This window comes from Cotesia glomerata, linkage group LG7, assembly GCF_020080835.1.
Source record: "Cotesia glomerata isolate CgM1 linkage group LG7, MPM_Cglom_v2.3, whole genome shotgun sequence".
In the NCBI taxonomy this organism is placed as follows: domain Eukaryota; kingdom Metazoa; phylum Arthropoda; class Insecta; order Hymenoptera; family Braconidae; genus Cotesia; species Cotesia glomerata.
In genome coordinates this window covers 131,745-151,351 of record NC_058164.1, presented here as the reverse complement: position 1 = coordinate 151,351, position 19,607 = coordinate 131,745, and the positions used below count along the sequence as shown (strand labels likewise).

The 19,607-nt window shown below is 28.2% G+C and overlaps 1 protein-coding gene across 1 annotated transcript; it reads right to left on the bottom strand.

Annotated features, from left to right (window-relative positions):
• Positions 1–11,771: 11,771 nt before the first annotated feature.
• On the bottom strand, positions 11,772–15,365 carry LOC123268923 (pro-resilin-like). The gene is made up of 4 exons (XM_044734382.1): positions 15,270–15,365; positions 14,044–14,640; positions 12,807–13,164; positions 11,772–12,113 (listed from the first exon to the last, which is right to left on the bottom strand). The coding sequence occupies exons 1-4, from the start codon at positions 15,285–15,287 to the stop codon at positions 11,827–11,829; spliced, it is 1,260 nt and encodes a 419-aa protein (XP_044590317.1). The 5' UTR covers positions 15,288–15,365; the 3' UTR covers positions 11,772–11,826.
• Positions 15,366–19,607: the final 4,242 nt, after the last annotated feature.

Genomic DNA, 19,607 nt, shown 5'->3' with positions numbered 1-19,607 from the left:
TAAAAAAATATCATTATTTATCAAATCTTTTTTTCAACTGTCTGTAATAATAATAAAAAGTGCCATTCGGTCACGACCGAGATGAACGATAGAATTTACAGAACAGTTTTTGAAAAATAACGTAAAATCATATAATAAAATCACTGACAATTATCATTATCCGTGAATTTTACGTAGTACAGTCCATTTAAACCTTTTTGATGTTATAAATTTAACATTTTTATCATTATCTTTGTTTTTGTAATAAAATTAATGGTAAAAAAATCGGCAATAAATTCGGATTAATTAATTTTTTCAAATGATGACATATAAAACAATTTTTTGAATAAATTTTGATATGAGGGATACTGCAAAATAGATAGATTTTTATTAAATATACCTCATAATATTTGTTGGCAGGTCACACGTGTGCCAAAATAACAACATGTCATACATGTCCACATTGTAGATTATTACGTGACAACACATATGCTGGCGACAAAATAACGTAAAAATATGACATCCATGTTTAATTTAAAATTTATTTTTATTTTTACAGCATACCAACAAATATATAAACCACTACTATCTTTGACATTATTTATATTTTTTTAAAACCTAATTTAAAATTCGAATGAGTGGATATTACCACGACCCGAATTATTAATTAAAATAATAAGGAGCATAATTAAAATTTAATTAAAGAAAGATGCAAGAGAGTAACAATTAAATGATGAGGATTATGAGACTCTGAATTTTAATATGAGTTATATTATTATTATTATTATTATTATAAATTTTTATTTTTCCCTGATGCAATGAAAGTAATAGTATAGTAGTTTAAATAAAGTAACTGGTGCTTGTAGTAGAGCATGTAAATATTAATACTTTAGTAGAGTAGTGAAGCACTGAGGAATATTATAAAGGAGAATAAAAGTATAGACCAGTAGACTTGGGGGCCTCTAAATCCACCGGATATTTCGCCAAGCCCTTTGTTAGATTATGCAATTACTGTTGATCTCCAACGATTATTTCATCATCGGCGATGAGAACAATTTGATATTTCCCGAACAATTTCATATATATCATTCTCATTGTATCCAACTGAGAGATTAATTAATCATTCAAAAATAAATAAAACATTTCGTTCAAGAAAAAAACTACCGGAGATTTCCTTGTGTTTTTCCATCTTTATACCTTTCTTCTTTTCTTTTCTTTTTTTTTTTTTTTTTTTTCCTTTTTTGTTTATCGAGGATGTATAACAATAACAACAACAATATCGTATTGTTTGTTTCTAATAAATGCTAATTTTGTTGCGAAAAACAGTATTCAAATAATTTTAATAATTGGGAAACTATTTATAAATTATAGTTGTTTATTAATTAGACATTTCGTTAGTTGCTTGAAAAAATTTTTAAACTCATTTTAATGAAATATTTAAGCTCAGTAAAAATTTCATTTTAATATATATTTATAATATATAATCCTGGTAGTTTTATAATTAAATTTATTTACATATAAATACAAAGGATAAAATTTAAACAGATAGACAATTATGGTTAACGGGTTTGTAGATTGCGTACTACCCTTATTACTTTTATTTTTTTTTTCTTTCACTAGATAAATAATTATAATATATATATATATATATAGAAAGAGTTAACCATTTAATGTCTCCATATAACTAGATTAAAATTTGATTAAAATTTTTAATTTCCCTATAAATATTTAATCGATCTGAGAAGACAATAATAAATTTAAACAGACGAGTAGAAAAAATAAAGGGAAATAATTTTCGTCGTAATATTGCGGAGTGTAGATGAGTGTAGAGTGTGTTAAAGTGACACCAGAAGAATGGAAATGATTTCCCCGGTGACTATGAGAAAAGTTGTACAGCATTATATAGATATATGTGTCTATAAAGTATACTCGTGATAACTTTAAAGAGTGTACATTTGATATAGAGGATAGAGATAAAAGAAAGAGAAAAATATATATATATATGTATATGTATAGACTGTTATAGCCAAACTCCAAGCATTTGAACGCTGTGTGAGAATATGTCGTGAGAAATTTAGAATGAGAACAAGGCTGGAGAAAAGACAATTACGTAGCAAAACGAGTAAAGAGTGAAGAGTGAAGAGTGAAAAGTGAAATATCCAAGTATATTCCATCATCACCGCACAACTAATATTAATACTATTTATGTGTATTAACACTCAAAGACAAGTACACTACTACCAAGTAGAGATGAGAGGGTTTGGTAGCCAAATTCATCGCATACAGGGGGAAAGAGAACAACCCGGTCTACTCGATCTACCCGGCTTACTCAGTCTACTCGGTCTAGTCATCTCATAACTCCCGTTAACGTTCCACCTGGTATACATTCTGTTCATAACGTTGAAATAAATATTAAACTGGTCTCACTCTCCTCCCATACTCGGTTTTCCGCTTTATGTGTCTTTCTGTCCTAGCTCCTGCTTAGTCGGTAGGTTCCTGGTTGGTCGGTCGTTCATCGCCTTTTCCACACCTTATATACAGCAACACACCAAGATACAACACTACAGCATAACTCTACAACAAGTATATATACTTGTACTTGTAATGGTGGTTGTAGTCCTGAAGCTCAAGCTGAACCTGAAGTTAGAGCTAGATCTGAAACTGGAGCTGAGACTGAAGTCGAAGCCAGTCTCGAGTATCTGATGAAATTAGTCTGAGAGAGCAAGAGGTACTCCTTACAAGACTGGATAAGTGAATATGACAAAGTAAGAGAGAAAGTGTATAACCTAACATATATACACTGGCTGCTAGCTATTGTAGCTGCTGTTGCTGTTGCTGTTGCTCTTGGTATAGTCTAGGTCTTATGCAAATCATCCAAGCATACGAGTGTACATCAGAGAGCATAGAGAAACACAGAGGAGCTTAGAATAGTGCACAAGAGCCTCGCATTGTAAAATTACAGTGTGGTACGTCTGTGTAAGGTCAACCAAGAGGAAGGTTAAAACCGTTGCCACCGCTCTGTAACCCTCCTATACTATATACCATTTGTTGTATATACAAATATATTTGTTTATGTTGTGTGTTGGTTACCGCTCAAGATGGAAAAGAGAGATGAAGGAGAGACAACTACCACTATTACTACTACTAATACAATAATAGCTTACATACATTGGAATTTCTCTTTACTCCAACTAAAGATGATGATGATGATGATGATGATGATGATGATGATGATAATGATGATGATGATGATGCTGGTGCATTGAGCGTTTAGTTGTTAGTTGTTAGTGGGTTTGCGTGTAAATAAGGGACCGACCGCGTTACGGTTGTGCCTAGATCTAGGTGTGTCCTCTTTAATGTCACGAATGGAGGGCATCACTGTCTCTCTTAATATTTATATTTATATTTATATTACTCTCTCACTTTATTGTTTCTGTCTTATTTCACTTAATCATTATTCTTAAACTCTTATATCTTTTATTTTTTATTTTTAAAATCTTTCTTCTTCTAGTTCACCTTCTTTAACCATTAAATAAAATGTTTGTACCAATAATTCCGAGTGATCTATAAATTCTATTGGCCTCGGGTAAAATTCCCTCGATATTTAACTTGCCCTAATAATATAAAGCCGCTCTGTTAAATATCAACCATACCTCTTACATTACATATTAACCTAATACATTTATTTTTATTTATTTTCTAAATATATATATTAAATCACGAGTCATTAAATAATATTATCAAATTTAAATGATTTTATAATAAATATAGAGATAAGAAATTTATTTAATCGAGCATAGAAAAAAATTAATATAAAAAAGTGAATGCATTTTATAATTAGTGTAAAAAAGCGTTAATAGAGAAGACGAAGAAGAAGAAGAAGAAGAAGAAGAAGAAGAAGAAAAAGAAGAAAGGGACAAGGAGCAGGGGCCAGGGGCCAGGGGCCCAGAGGATGGGCAGTGACGATAATCTCGTGGTTTCGCCGCGCCTCTATACTACTTGGAGCACTCGACTCGACAAGAATGTTCTTTGTGGGTGTATTTCTCATTGTATTATTGCTGTGTAAAGTATATCCGTAATGCTTACGCACGCAAACATCACACCACCAATAATTTCTACTAAGAGAGATTATTTTAAAATTCCTTTAAATCTTGTCACTAAATTTTATTAACTAGCATACTTGTTGTTGTTATTATCAGATTAATTTATTTTATAAAATTGATATAATATTGATATATAGTTATTATGACTTATGACATACGGACACAGAAATAATAGTTAATATAGAAGTCACGGTAGATGATAAACGTGAGAGGATTTGTAAATTACATCTTACTCCCTTTCTCTCTTTCGTTATTTTTTTTTTTTTTTTTTTTTTTTTTTTTTTGTTTTATCTCTATTTATCTCTTTTGGATGATGCTGTTGTTGGTGATGCTGTCTACATGACATAGAACATCACATCCCCCTTGTAGATGTGTCCGCTTGATAAAATTAGGAATTGTTGTTGTTTTTGATATACTACTACTAGCAGTACCAGCAATACTATTAGCAAAAAGAATATGCTCGCAATAATTACCAACGAGTTTGTCAAATTATTTTCATATAGTAGTAGTATATGTACACTATTATATTTGTAGAGAGTAATATCGCGATGTCATTAATTCTCCAGTTATTTGCTCGTCTTTTCTCGTTGTTAGTTGTGAAATCTTGCGTATGTACCGGTTGTTCAATTAGAGATCGCACGATAAATGAATAAACGATACAACATACTCTATGTATATCTTCTATAACATTTTTTTTTCTTCTTCATTCCATTAGTTTTTTTATCGTTTTTATTTTTTTATGTCAATCTCAACTACTTGTATTAAGTAATTCTGCAACCAGCAGTAGCATAAACGACGAGTGTGTCCACAAATGGAAGTGTATATATATATATATATATATTGAAAGCAAGAGTTTTACAAGTTTTGCATTATTACGTTATGATTATGATTATAATTATGAGATTATTTCTAATAATCAATCTATAAAGTAATTATTTTTAATGTTACTTCTTACTAACAGCTTGAATTTATTTTATTTGGTCATGGCCAATCAAATCATGAAATCATTACATCAGATCAACGTCAGTATGAGTTTAAAAAATTTGTCGATTCATAAATCAAAAGTTTGTTAAATAAAATTGTAACATCACACTGAATAGACAATTTATATATTATATATTAATACTGTTGTTTGTTTCATTGTTGAAATTATAACAATGGATTATTCCCTTTTATTCACACAGATACAACCTTTAATGTCATGATCATAAAAAGAAACAATAAATAAATAAATAAATAAATGTTTAGTCATTTGAGATGCGCAACTATCGAGGGCGTGATTCAACAACCTACTCTGAACTCCAAGACCACTCACGGTCGAATAATGTAAGTATTTTGTAATTTATGCAATCGACGTACCTAAAAAAAGTTTAATAATCCTTTAATGGAAGAATAATAGTGTTGGTGTTTATAGTATATTAACAACAATAATTAAAAAAATAAATAATGTATAGTTATTTAGTAATTAAGACAAGATGCAGTGGCTCTGAGTTGACAATAACAGAGTTTATAAGCTAAACTTTAGTGTATACTTAAACTATAATTAAAACTAATTTAGAAATTTTGTCGTTTTCTCATTAACATAACTCAACTCAGTAACAAATAAGAAGAAACGTTAATTGTTAAGTAACCTAAATAATGATTGAGCAAAGCTTGAGTAACTTTGTCTTGATATAATTATAATCATCCATTAAATTATAAATTATAAACCAATGTACGTAGAGGTATAGAGGGTAACTTTATTTGAACTAAAGTCCCAAATAATCCTTTAATGTAATTTAATTATTGAGTAAGAGGAAAGTTTGTTATGTAATAATATTTTATTCCACAGTTCACTGGATAAATGCGATGTTACTTAACTCAAAACTTTCAATGTTGGTGTATTTTGTTTTATTTTTTAAACTGATAAGCTCCCTGTTATTTTAACTTCTCTGGTGTTCGACTTGGACTCGACTTCAGATTCAGAGAGTACCATCGAGTACTCACCTTCCACCTGTAAATTCCAAGTATATACCCCTGTAATTACTAAAGTTTTAAGGTTGTTAAAACTTTAAAGAAAAACAACTAAATCTTACAATCCAATAAAAATATTAAAGATTTTAATATAATAATTTATAATCATCATGATACTAAAAAAACAGTAATCTGCACGATTTAAGCACAGAGAAAAATTTTAAATTCCATTCAAGTAGTTCTCATTACACTCATTAACTCTTAACATAAAGTTATTTAACTCAAAGAATTTAAATACACGCATACCTACTGTTGCTGAATAATTTAAAAATATTATTTAATGAATAAACGCATTGAATCACTCAACAGAATAATCCAAGAGAATGAAAAGGTTATAAGTTATAAAGATTTAGTACCTTTTGTGATGCCAGAAGCGTAACAACTGCATTCTCCTTACTTGAATGTCTTCTTTTGCTTGTTAAAGACAAATTTTATTATAATTTATCACTTTTATTGCAGGAAACTTATTTTCTTGACCCTCATTACTTGGGGGGGAAAAAAAAAAATTGAAATAAATAAAATTTTTTATCAAACAACGTTCTAGATTAAAATGTTATGAAAAAAAAAAAAAAAATTAACATCCAACTTTTCAAAAATAAAAACCTTTTAAAAAAAAATGATCAAAAACACATAATAAGTTATAATAAATGAGCAGGAAAGTACAGGGTATCGCGTAATACAAGAGGAAGTGCGAGTATATAAAATTTAGTATACTATTCATAAATAAATAACCGGAACAAAAGAGATACAGGTATAAGACCTGTTTTATTTTTCTAGAGCTTTATTTGGTTTGACTTTTTGTTAAATAAATATCTAATGATGATACGGCCCCTGATATCTAATGATGATGCGTCTACTTTATTTTTACGTTTGTATACTAAGCAGGGTTGCGGGTAATCCATTCAAAAAATATAACCAAGTAATTGAAAAACTCTCGAAATATTTTCGAGTCTCAGAATGGCTAAAAAAGTTTCAGAATATCTTGAAAAAGTTATCAAGATGAACAAGGTTGCGAATAATGTAACAGAGAAAAAAAAAAAAAAAAAAAAAACTAAACTAAACTAAATAAAAGCATTCGTATTGAAATTCTTTCCCATTTCGTAATTTAAAATTTATGAATTAGAAAATTGACAATTTCGATAGTAAAATATTTAAAGACAACATACAGCCGGCTTTTGTTTGCCAAAGATCTGAAACTGAGATTTGAGTTTACTTAAAGGACACTCGGTAGCTCAGTAAACTTTATATCCTATATAAAGTTATTCAATTATTTTTATCAGGGCTAAAAAAATAGTTTTATTATATTAAAAAATCATTAAACGGCTATTATACCTTTTTACTTTTATTTACTTTCAGTTGAAATAATTTAATTTAAAAAATCTAGAATCAATCAACTGAAAAGTGTCAGATATGATATTTTAAATAAACGTGGATGAATTCCATTGAAAAATTCAATCGAATCTTGCATAAAATGAATTTTTAAACCATCACCAATGTATATATACGTAATATATGGTCATACATTTTTTTTTCTTTTTTTTCTCTTTTGTTATTTGTTTTAAATAAAAATTCGATCGTTTCTACTATTTATAATAATAATATTGAATAAATTGAAATTTTTATCTTTTATTTATTTCCAAGTCACTCATCTGTTATATATTTATAATGTTAATAAGCGTGTAATTAATCTTCCGAGTATTATACAACAAGTGTGATTAACATTTTAATGAGATAATAAAGAGTTATAACAGTCAGTTGGTGTCGAATAGTGTTGAGAAGAGATTGACAGTAAATAAGTTTGTTAAGTTTTCAACAGCCATTTAATAGTTACTAGTTACTAGTTACTAGTTACTAGTTACTAGTTAACTAAACTCTAAACTCTGGTCAACTTGTCATCCTCTTATTTATGTATATATACCAGCTATATGGATATAGATAGTGTACCAGCAGCGTATACATATAGATATCGTTAAAACGGTTCGATATCAAGCTGTTACATATTCTCATTGAGAACTGTTTGGTGTATCGGTATATTGGTGTATAATATAATCTGTCCGCAAATAGCAGCTTAATCGAGTCTATATTTAGTTTTAGTTTAAAGGGCCAAAGCATTCAAAAATTTTTATCAGTCTGACGGTATCCAGTCACTGAGTATTCAGTCAGTCAATCGATTGGCAACAACAATTTTCATGATTGGACGCGACCATTCAATAAATTACGTATATATACCTATATAAGTAAATGGAATATCACAAAGGCAGAATACTGTGTGTAAAAAGGGCAAAGTGAATGCCACCAAAAATAAAAATAATAATAATAAAAATAAAAAAAAGCTTTTGAAGCTCGAAATTGTGTTGAAAAGCGTATCGTGTTCTTTGAAAATAAAGTACGCACTGCGGCGAACATCACATATTTACGAGCTTTTATTTTACTCTTATCATACTAGTCATACTTGTAAACATACTATCGTATCTCCACCATTTTCTATTTATCCTATTTTTAAGTTATCTTAAATTATATTTTACAGGCTTTATGTAATAAAAGATAAAATTTCAAATTTTAATCACTCTTCCATACAGATTGAAAATCATTTAAATTTATACTTACTATTTTTATTGTAAAATTATTAACAGCTTTAGACAATCGCCATTGAGCTTGGTAAATACTAAATATAAATACAAACTGAATCTTTTGAGGGATAACAAAGGATTAAAAGATTCATCGGCATCACTTAACGTTTAATGTTATATTCATCTTAATTGCATGCCCATTAGTATTTTAAATGAAAAAGATAAATGGGATTTGAAAAATTTTTTTTTTTTTTTTTTTTTTTTTCATTCTTTACAACCAGTGGATCGATAGGGGGCTGCAAGACACAGACGTATAAATATGACTTAATGAGGCAAGATGATTTGATACCGCCTCATGTTTCAATGTAAATTTTTAGCCACGCAAAACTGGTGATTCCGTGGACGCACTGGGCGTGGCGCATTTAAATGGACAGTGATCGACGAGTTGCCTCCGGTCGGTCAGAAGAGAAAAGACTCCAAAAATAAAATAAATAAATAAATTTCGAAACATTTCGACTATCGTTTATCGTTTGTGACTACACAGCAGCACTCGGGACATATATACATCTCTATTATATGTATATAATAGAATTAAAAAAAAAAAAATAAATAAATAAATAGAATAAGGTAAAAAGAGAATGAGAGAGATGGAGTTATGGAGAATGGAAAATGCAGAATGCAGAACGCAACGGTTACGCAGTTGGCAGAGTTGGCAGCATCGCCGTTGCTGATATAGTATCCGACGAAACGGCACGTCCTGTAATTGTAAAGGCGATAATGACCCGTACAGTTCCAGGAATACGTTTGTAACGATTCATCGTACAATGCCTCTATTTCGATTTTACCGATATACCTGTTCTCATTCCATATCAACTTGCCTATCTCTTCAATCTTTTCAATCGATTTTAGATGCATATATATTGCTGGGTGATTAATTACATCAAATAAATAAAGAGAGGAAACAATGATTTTTAATCCATATAGACGAAAAAAAAAAATACAAATTAAAATATTCCCGAAACAAATTATTATTGTGATTAATCATTTTATTTTTTTAATATTTAGGAATTCAATTATTTAATGTCCCTAATAAGAGTTATTGTTTTATTTTTCAATCAACAGTTTATTTGTTTATTTGGATAAATGAAGCCTCATTAGTTTATTAATAAAAGTTTTAAAGACGAGGGTACATTTATACAATTATTCATTGTTATGAATATTTGTGTGTTTTATTGCCACTGATGGCGCCAGAAAGTTGTTTATATGTAAAAGTTTATTTTAATTGTTGAATACGTAATTAACTACGTTTTTATTTTAGTGCTCTATAAAATAAATATTTAAATATGACCTAGGTATACTTTTATTATGCGTTTTTATATATTTTATAAATTATTTCATCTGTTAATTCATATTTAATACGTTTAACATATATAAATATTCATTTTATAAAAAGATTAACAAGTATATAAAGTACAAATGTCTGGTGGTGAATAAAAACTCCAGAGTATAATGTTATATACTTATAAATATACGAAAATTATAAAAAGAATACCAGTTGGATTGGCAAACATTCAAGTTATTTTAGTTAAAATTATTTTATTGTTCCATTCGATTTTATCATTATGTTATCTACAATATAGTTATTTGTGTTGAGACAAGTTAATGACTTTATTTTTGTTATTTATGGTTTGTCGTCTGACCAATTATATTACCACCGACTATTTATTATTAGTTAATAACAAAATTGGTTTAAATATCTTGTTTATTTTTTTAATAAAATACAGTTATATAAAATAAGTTTACGTGCATTAGACGCATTCATATTCGGTGTGTTTATTGATAAAAATCTCCCACTAACGGATAACTCACGCTGGCACTGAATTAATTGGTCTACCACGGTTAAACTGCTTTGTAAATGTCTGATAAGCTTCATTTAACTCTCTTACAGTGTACATATATATTGTAGTTTACTCCAAATATTTATAACAGTCAAAGTCATAAGATTATTAATTCAAATAATTATTCATCCCATATTGTTGTTAATATAAATATAAAACTAGAGGAATTAGTTTTATTAGTTTCACGGGTGGTTCATCGTATATACATATTTATACGCATGATATAGAACAGAGTGTAAATGGAATATCGTTTAGCTTAGTAATTTAGTAATGTGGATTGTAATTATTCTGGGTATAGTGGCCGGCCACCGGTCAGTTTCAACCTTCCAACATCGCGTCGTCTGTCGTCTGCCTACCCTTTCTTGTTAACCATATAAATTGGTAACAAAGGAGAGACAAGAAATGGTTTTGGCTTATCACACGTTTCAGACAAATTACGGTCATTTTAAATGGTTTAACCGTTCTATTTATTCATAGCGTATTATAGTTATTCTGTATACATATAAATAGATGTAAATGCATTAAATACATTGTTTATTATAAACACCTATTAACTATTCACTATTTAGTTTATTTATTATTATTATTATACGGTTGAAATGATAGTGCAAGTTACCTCACATCATTGTTTGTTTAGTTTAACGACCAATTCACTTTGACAATGATAAGTATCCACTCTTGATATTACTTCTCTAAACATATATATGTATAAGCACTACTCACAAATATATAAATGCTCTTATTACTTATTCATCCTCGTATATTTTTCTTTGTCTTAGTCCTTACTCCACAATTCTACAAATAATAATTCTCTCACTGCTAGTTACTTAATACTAATGTTGTACCTACAACAACAACAACTAATACTATATAATAATTGTGCTTATATAAACAAAAAACATATAATTTGGGTTATAGTGCATATTAAGTTACTAATTACGCAGAAAACATCATATTTCAAAATTTTACATTAATTAAAAAATAATATTTAAGCTCATTTAAATTTTTTATTAACAACGCAGTACAAAAAATTTTATTCATTGTATAAATAATTATCTTGTACAAAATTACATAAATGTATAATAATTAATAATATATTTATGTATTTAAAAAAAAGTTTAAGCAGAAGAAATAACAGAAATAAAATAAACACCTTAGATGGATTATCATTACTAAAACAATACTACTTTTTTTTTCTTTTCATTAATATGAATAAAAAATTAATTTAAGGAATGATGATGAAAATTGTATTGGTTTAGATGATCATTTGCCAAATCCACCGCCAGGAGGTAAGTATTGATTCCCAGGACCAGGGCCTACGGCAACACTGCCAACACCGCCAACACCGCCAATACCGCGAATACCGCCACCGCCAGTACTACTAAAGATGCCGTTATTTCCAGTGGGTCCTCTGTTATACCCACTACCACCAGCACCACCGCCACCACTAGCAGCAACTCCACCGCCGATTCCTCCTCGTCCTCTTCCTCCTTCTCTAATACCATCAACTCTTGGATTGCCACCTTTTATATCTCCAGGAACTCCTCTACCTGTCATCCAACATAAAATCGCATTTATATTTATGATGCGCCATTTTTTTCGGTTACTTTTATTTTTTATTTATATATATATATATTTTATTCTGTTTGTAATGTAGGTATTATATAGAGTATGTATTATGAACGTGTAGGTGAACTTGTATACTATGAATGTGAATATTTTTTAGAAATATGACATCTGTCAAGAGGAAAAGGATGCGTACATGATGTAGTTACTTTCAACTATTTTCACGCACCAGTCAACTACGTTGGATTGCATGGCATCATTACAGAATTTACCTTATTTATTTATTTATTTATTTATTTATTTATAATAAAACTTTCACTATTTAAATTTATCGGGAAAAAAAAAAAATTTTTCTTACTCATTTAAAAGCAATTTTTTTAGGTCAATTGGCTTTTTCAATTCATATTTTTAAAAGTACACTTTTTGTTTCAATATCTACTTTAAAATATAGAGTACACTATAGGAAAATATAGAAAAATTTTTATAACTTTAGCAATAAGAGGAAAAATAATTTTTTTATTGTTATAAAATTTATAAGTTTTAAAAGTAACGTAGCAATTATTCTATGTAGTAAATAATGTGATAGAAATTTTATGCGAAAATAGGGATTTGTTTTTTATAGATCAATAAAGTAATATATTGTAAATAAGATGATAAGTTTAAGATGACACACTGACCTTGATAGGGAGTAACACTAGAAAAATCGGTGGGTTGATAAGGACCTTCAGAACCTGAACCCGGAAATTTATAGCCCACTGAAGTACCCGTAAAACTTCCAGTTCCTGTTCCAATTCCAGTTCCAGTTCCAGTTCCAGGAAAAAATCCGTTGGGATATTGTACTTGACCCTCGTATTGTACGTCTGCGTTGTATCCGTTAGCGTCGTCTGCCGTATATTTAACGATTTGTGTCCTTGAGTCTGGTAAAAGAACTCGATATTCTCCTCGGACAACATTTCCATCGCTGGACTCCTGCTGTCCGTAATCGTTCCCACTTGGTGGATCAAATACTCGGTATTGAAAGTTGTAAGGCCGAGGCTGTTATTGTGATATATAAAAAAAATATAAAAATATAAAAATAAAAAATATTTTGAAAGGATCCTGTGGTAAGCTCTGAAAAAGTGTCTCTTATCTATGTAGGTAGTCTGTATACAATATATATATATATATATATATATATATATATATATATATATATATATATATATATATATATATATATATATATATATATATGTATATGGGAGTGAATTTTTAGTAAAAGAGTGAACAATGAAAAATGAACAATAGAAAGGACAAAAAGGTCTTTTCTCTTCACTTGATATACTTTAAATTCGATTCGATTCGAATTGATCGTGTCGTTGTCGGACACCCCAATGGGAGCTTATGTACCATCATCATCCCCTGGGACTTAACAACCGACACTATTCGATACCTAAAATATATATATATATATACATATATATTTATATGCACGGTATCATACGTTTTATGTTGTATTGGACGATTTGTTGAACGATTCAAATATTATCACGATTCACTGGCTATTCCGATATGCGCTTCGATAAACATGTCATTAATATTAGTTTATCAAAAAGTATCTTGTTATACACACAAATATTTTTTTTTTTTTTTTTTTTATATTTCCGATTTTATATATTCCCATATGTACTATTTAGTCCCTTTTTAATCCTTTATATCTCGCTATTAAAAATAAAATATTTTTATACTTAAAATTTTAATATAACATAAATCACCGTTATCCGTGTTCATTGGTTCGTTTTGCATATCAATGCACATGAAAAAATTCAATCAGTTTTATCGTATTTTTTTTTTTTTTTTTTTTTTTTTTTTTTTTAACAAAATATAAATTTAATTATTATGATAATAATAATAATAATAAAAACAATTACTTACTCGGTTGTCATTTAGATCGTTCTGATAACGATAAGGATCAGTGATTTCGTTGTTACCAGAAGGAATAGGAAGAGGAGGGGGAAAATTTGTTGTACCCTGGTAACTTGGAATGTCATTGTATCTATTAGGAAGATTGAAGGTATTAGCTCGAGTTGGTTGATTGTAACCGATACCTCTAGAAAAATCGTTTCTAAATCCGGGTCCCCTGTAGGTATTGCCAGATCGTCTTCCAAACTCCAATGCATTAACACTTCCAGTCGCACTATCACTACCTCTATCACTGAAATTACCACTATCACTATCACCATCACTATCACTGCCACTGCCAGAATTAATAGTTGGTGTTGTTTTGGTTGTTGTAAAGGGTGGTAATGTCAAACGTTCAGATGGACTGTCTCTGGGATATCCATTGTTTCTTCTATTAGAATAATCGCCGACTCCAGTTGGACCTGTAAAAGCTCCTTCATCAAATGTTGTTGTTCCTGGTGCTGTTGGTCTGTTGTATTGGTAACCGTTGCTAACAGCCTCTGGCAACAATCCCGCGTAAACAGTTGCTGTTCTGACGCAACAAAGCGCCAGTAGGATCCTACCAGTAAGCTGCCAAAGGTAAATCATAAAAAATAACAACTTATATACTTTTAGTTTTATATATCTTAAATAAAAGCTCTACTGTAGATTAAACTTTTAAATCCCAATAGACAGGTTAAGAATATTTTTTTGGATTGTTTCTTTTTCTAATTCTTTTTTTTTTCTTTTTTTTTTCTGAACAAATAAATTACAGCTATCTACTTAAAACGAGTGAAAAAGAGTAGTCACGTGTTTCACCAATTTCTCCCGATGGAGAAAAAAGAAGAAGATAGAGAGATAGAAGAGAAAAAAAAAAAGCGCAGCAGTTTCGGTTGTTCGTGGATGAGTTCTGTAGCAGCACGAATCTCTAAAAGATTCGAACGCTTTAGTAAACGGTATTCGTTTCACGAAGTGAATGACAAACGATTGGTTCGTATCTCTACCAGGTTCCTAGGCTACTTTTGTTACTTTCTCTGTGTCTGCGCGATTTCGATAAATTTCTGCGCTTTTTCGGATCACACACAAAATAATCTACTCCACCAATCTAATCACCACTATAATTTGATCGTAATTTTATTAAAACAATAAACAATGAAATGAATAATTAAAAAAAAAAATATATAAATAAATAAAAAAGTTTATTATTAAATAAAACAAACCTGGAATAAGTAAGTCATATTGTTGAAGAGAACCTTTTAAGAACTGAGAAAATAATAAATAGCGACGCTTATATATACTCAGTACTCTCGAGAGCATAAGTATCGTTACAATTTATCAGAATATTGTGTGTATTGTGCAAAAACTATTATTATAATGAAGAGGATGAAGATGAGGAAAATTTACAACAGATACAACAACAACAACAAATAACTATTATTTTAACAGGGATAATGTAAATCTTAATAAATCTTAGTAAATTCTAGTAAATGTGTGTGTATATATGTAGGGAAAAAAAATATGAAATAGTGATCTTCCCTTCACTAACCAATACTCATATGATGAGCATAATCACTATATGATGATGATGATACCCAGTCTCCGTCTATTTGACGTTTACACAGACGGTTAAAGGTTTTTAATTGATAGCGCGTGCGTGCTCCCACCTATCACGCAAATATATATTTATCAGGCACAAACAAAACTGCACCTACTTATACCTACTTATACCCAGTTATACCAGCATCACGTGAAATCAACCGATTAACCATCAAACCATCACTATTGTTTTTAAATTATTATTATTATTATTATAGGACACGAAACAGACACTAATTTGTTTATTTTATTATTATAAAAATTTTATCACGACTTTTTAATAAAGCAATATTCATAGAATGTAAAACTTTATTAACTTGCAATTTAAATGGGCTTTTATATTTTTTTAACAAATTAAAATTTATAAATTTAATAGCAAACTGTATCAAAGTTTGACATTTAATAAAAAAGTTTAACAAAACGAGTATGTTAAATTTTATTTTTAACTAAAACTTTTATATTTGTTTATGTATTTAATCTACAAATATTCCAATTTGATACAGTACGTTGGTTTGTTATTGTTATTATTGATTTTTATAACAAATAAAATTCAGCATGTGCTTATAAAAATAAAACAATTACTTTTTATACAAGTACTTATATAACTGTTGTAATATTTAAAAGTTTAAAAAAAATAAAAATTATAAAGATGATCCGGATGAAAACAGCAAAATCAATAAGTGACAAAATAAATAGTTTAGATTGTGTGAAAGCTTATTTAACAGACTATTAATAGAGTCAGGATATAAAATTTTATTTAGACACCCGACAAGCTATTAAATGAAATAATTGTCGATCAAAATATTTACATATATCACTGCGGACATAATAAATTCTATACATTTGGTTTACATATATTATTAAACTTTTTTCATTTTACAAGTAGTTTAAATAAAAATAGTTACTAGGTAAATAATAAAAAAGTAATTAAGCGTAAAATATATAAATATATTTTTATATAAAAGTTTGAAGTGTATTAACAATATTTAAATGATATGATAAAAAGTTTAAGTGTATGTAAATGGATTATATTTACAGCGACTCTCACAAGGAGTTAAGAATTTATTGAAGTTTAAACTTTGTTTTTTCATATATTTAATTTAAACATAAAAGTTTTATTTTTATTAAAACAGAATGGGTGATGTTGTAAGTAAGGATAGTTTATATTTAATTTGAGTCAACATGTCAAGTGGTAAAGACATAAAGATCCTTTTAATTTGATTTATATATTTAATATACAAAATTTAACAAAGTTTAGGTATTTATACAATTATACTTGATGTTGTTATTATTATTATTCTTATTATTACAAAGAGAACAACGAGATAAAATTAACTTTGTGCATGGTAATTAAAATTTAGCAAAGGGAATATTATGAATATTAATTTCCTTAGCACGTACTAAATGTTTATAAGTTATAATTAAAGTAAGTTTAACACAAAGTAGAGAATAATTAGAGACCAAAAAGGTACATGCCAAAGTATAAGTTTTTTTTTATATATATACAATACAATATAATGATTAATTATATATTTTTACTACTTATTAATGAGGAAAAAATAAATTAAAACTCTATTTAATTTTTTAATTATTATCATACAAAAAATATTTTTACATAATAAATCATTAGTTAGTTGAAAAATGAAATCATTAGATAATAATATAAAAAAATGTATTATTAAAAGCACTTATTAAACTTTAAACTTTAGATAGAGATGATTTATCAACCCTCAAAATGAGTTTTAAACTTTGTTTTTAAAGGGTCATAAATTGCCTTTCGGCATAATTAACTTTAAACATCATAAATAATATAAATATTATTTAAAAAAAAAAAATTTCTACGTAAGTTTATTTTATTTTTACTCGAGTGTTTAGCAAATATAACGTATACTTAAAAATTTATATAATTTTTATTTTGATATTAAAATGAAAATAAATAAAAAAGTTTAAATTAACACTTGATACAAATCAAACGAATGAATGAATGCTCAAACTAACTAAAATGTGCGACTTTTTTATGTGAGCAGATCAAAGTTGAAATTCAACTCTGTGATTTTTTTAATTAAATTAACTTATTATTATTATATTAAGTATACATAGCGGTCTATTAATTGTTAATTAAATAAAAATGATACAAAAATTAAATTCATTCGATATTTTAATTAAATAGATGGTAATAATAAATTAGTATAATAGAAATAACTATAATAAAAATCTAGTGTAAGCAGTTTAAAAAAATCGATCATGAAATTGAAAAGAGAAAGGAATAAAGGATAAATAAAAATTACATTAATAACAATTACAGCAGAAGCAGAAGCAACAATATATCTTGATACACAATTGATGATGTAAACGTACAAATGAGCTTGAAGTAACCGGATCAAATAATCTTTGAAATAATAATAGAGTAAATATATGGGTTGAAGCGTTTAACTGTAAATATAGTTTATCGTTTAGGTTATTGGTAGTTGTAAATTAAAGTGATGGAATCGTAAATTTATGAGATATTATTATCGTAGAAACCAGTGGATCTGATCAATCTATCATAATCATCATAAATCTCGAGTTTGTAGTTGTGCCTTTACTCCGATTAATAACGATATATAATATTCTATTGCTCAGTTATATTATCTATAGTATCTAGTATCGAAAAATAATACCATAACCATATCATACTATAATTGAGATTAGCAGCTACTACTACAACAACAACAACAACAATAATAACAACACACAAACTAAATAAATTTTCCTCGATAGTGGGCCGCTATATTACCATTCACGGCTGCAATGAGTTAACGCAAATGTATTAGCTAATTTTGCTTTAATAGGTGGTACCAATCCCGAAATTATGCAAGTGCTCCAGAGGATTACATGTCAGGAGATTAGTTTTCATCCGTTTATATACATTTATACACATTTACATATATTTATATATATACATTCTATATATAAAATATAATTAAATATATATGTGTAAAATTATCCTCCATCTAATCATTATTATAATGATGATGCCGATAATCTTGCAATTAATGACTATTCATATCATTTACTTTATCCTATAAAACTTTCCTTGTTTATTATTCTCTAGTTTATAATATGATGCACTAATATAATAATAAAGTCATTGTCATGGTTGTCTCATGAATATAAAATTACGATTTTATCGGTCGACGGCATACTCTTTTGATAAATTTTTAAATTGTTGTTATTCTGAAGCAGCAGCAGTAGCAATGTCTCTGGTATTATCTAATATGTATCTAGTATATACTATTTTGTTAAAATGACCTAGAGTAATCTCTATCATCAAACTAGGAACGATATGTGGATATCTTTTGTTATGTTGATATGTTGGTATGACCACAAAACGAGATGTGATGGTCACTTGCATTACCGGTACAGTATGAAGTTATACTGTAGTTTCTATGGCTAATGCTGGTGATTTTCCTAGTAATAAATTACAAGACCCGTGCTCAGGAAAACTTTTAAATGGGCGTATAAGACATGAACGCATTTATGAGATACCATGACGAAAGTAAACTCTTTTAGTTTTTATCATTCTACGTTGTTTTTTTTATTTATTTATTTATTTTTTTTTTTCCTCATCTTTTTCACCTTTTTCACTGCTATTTTATTTTTATTATTATTATTTTTCTCTCTTCCCTTTTCTATTATCTTTACTCACGTATATCTATATACTACGGTACTTTTATTTTTATAACATAATCAAGATACAAAACCGGGTACTGTCTTTCGAGACTACCTATTTTTCTTGCTATAAATTACTATTACTTTACTTTACTTTATTTTATAAAAACCCTTTATCCGATTTCTTCTCTATTTTTTACTTTTATCAAAACTTTAATTATTATTTATTTCCCTCATAAATTATTGCTATTTTATCAATAAATATAATAATAACACCATTTACAAAAAAATAAATTTATATTATAATATAT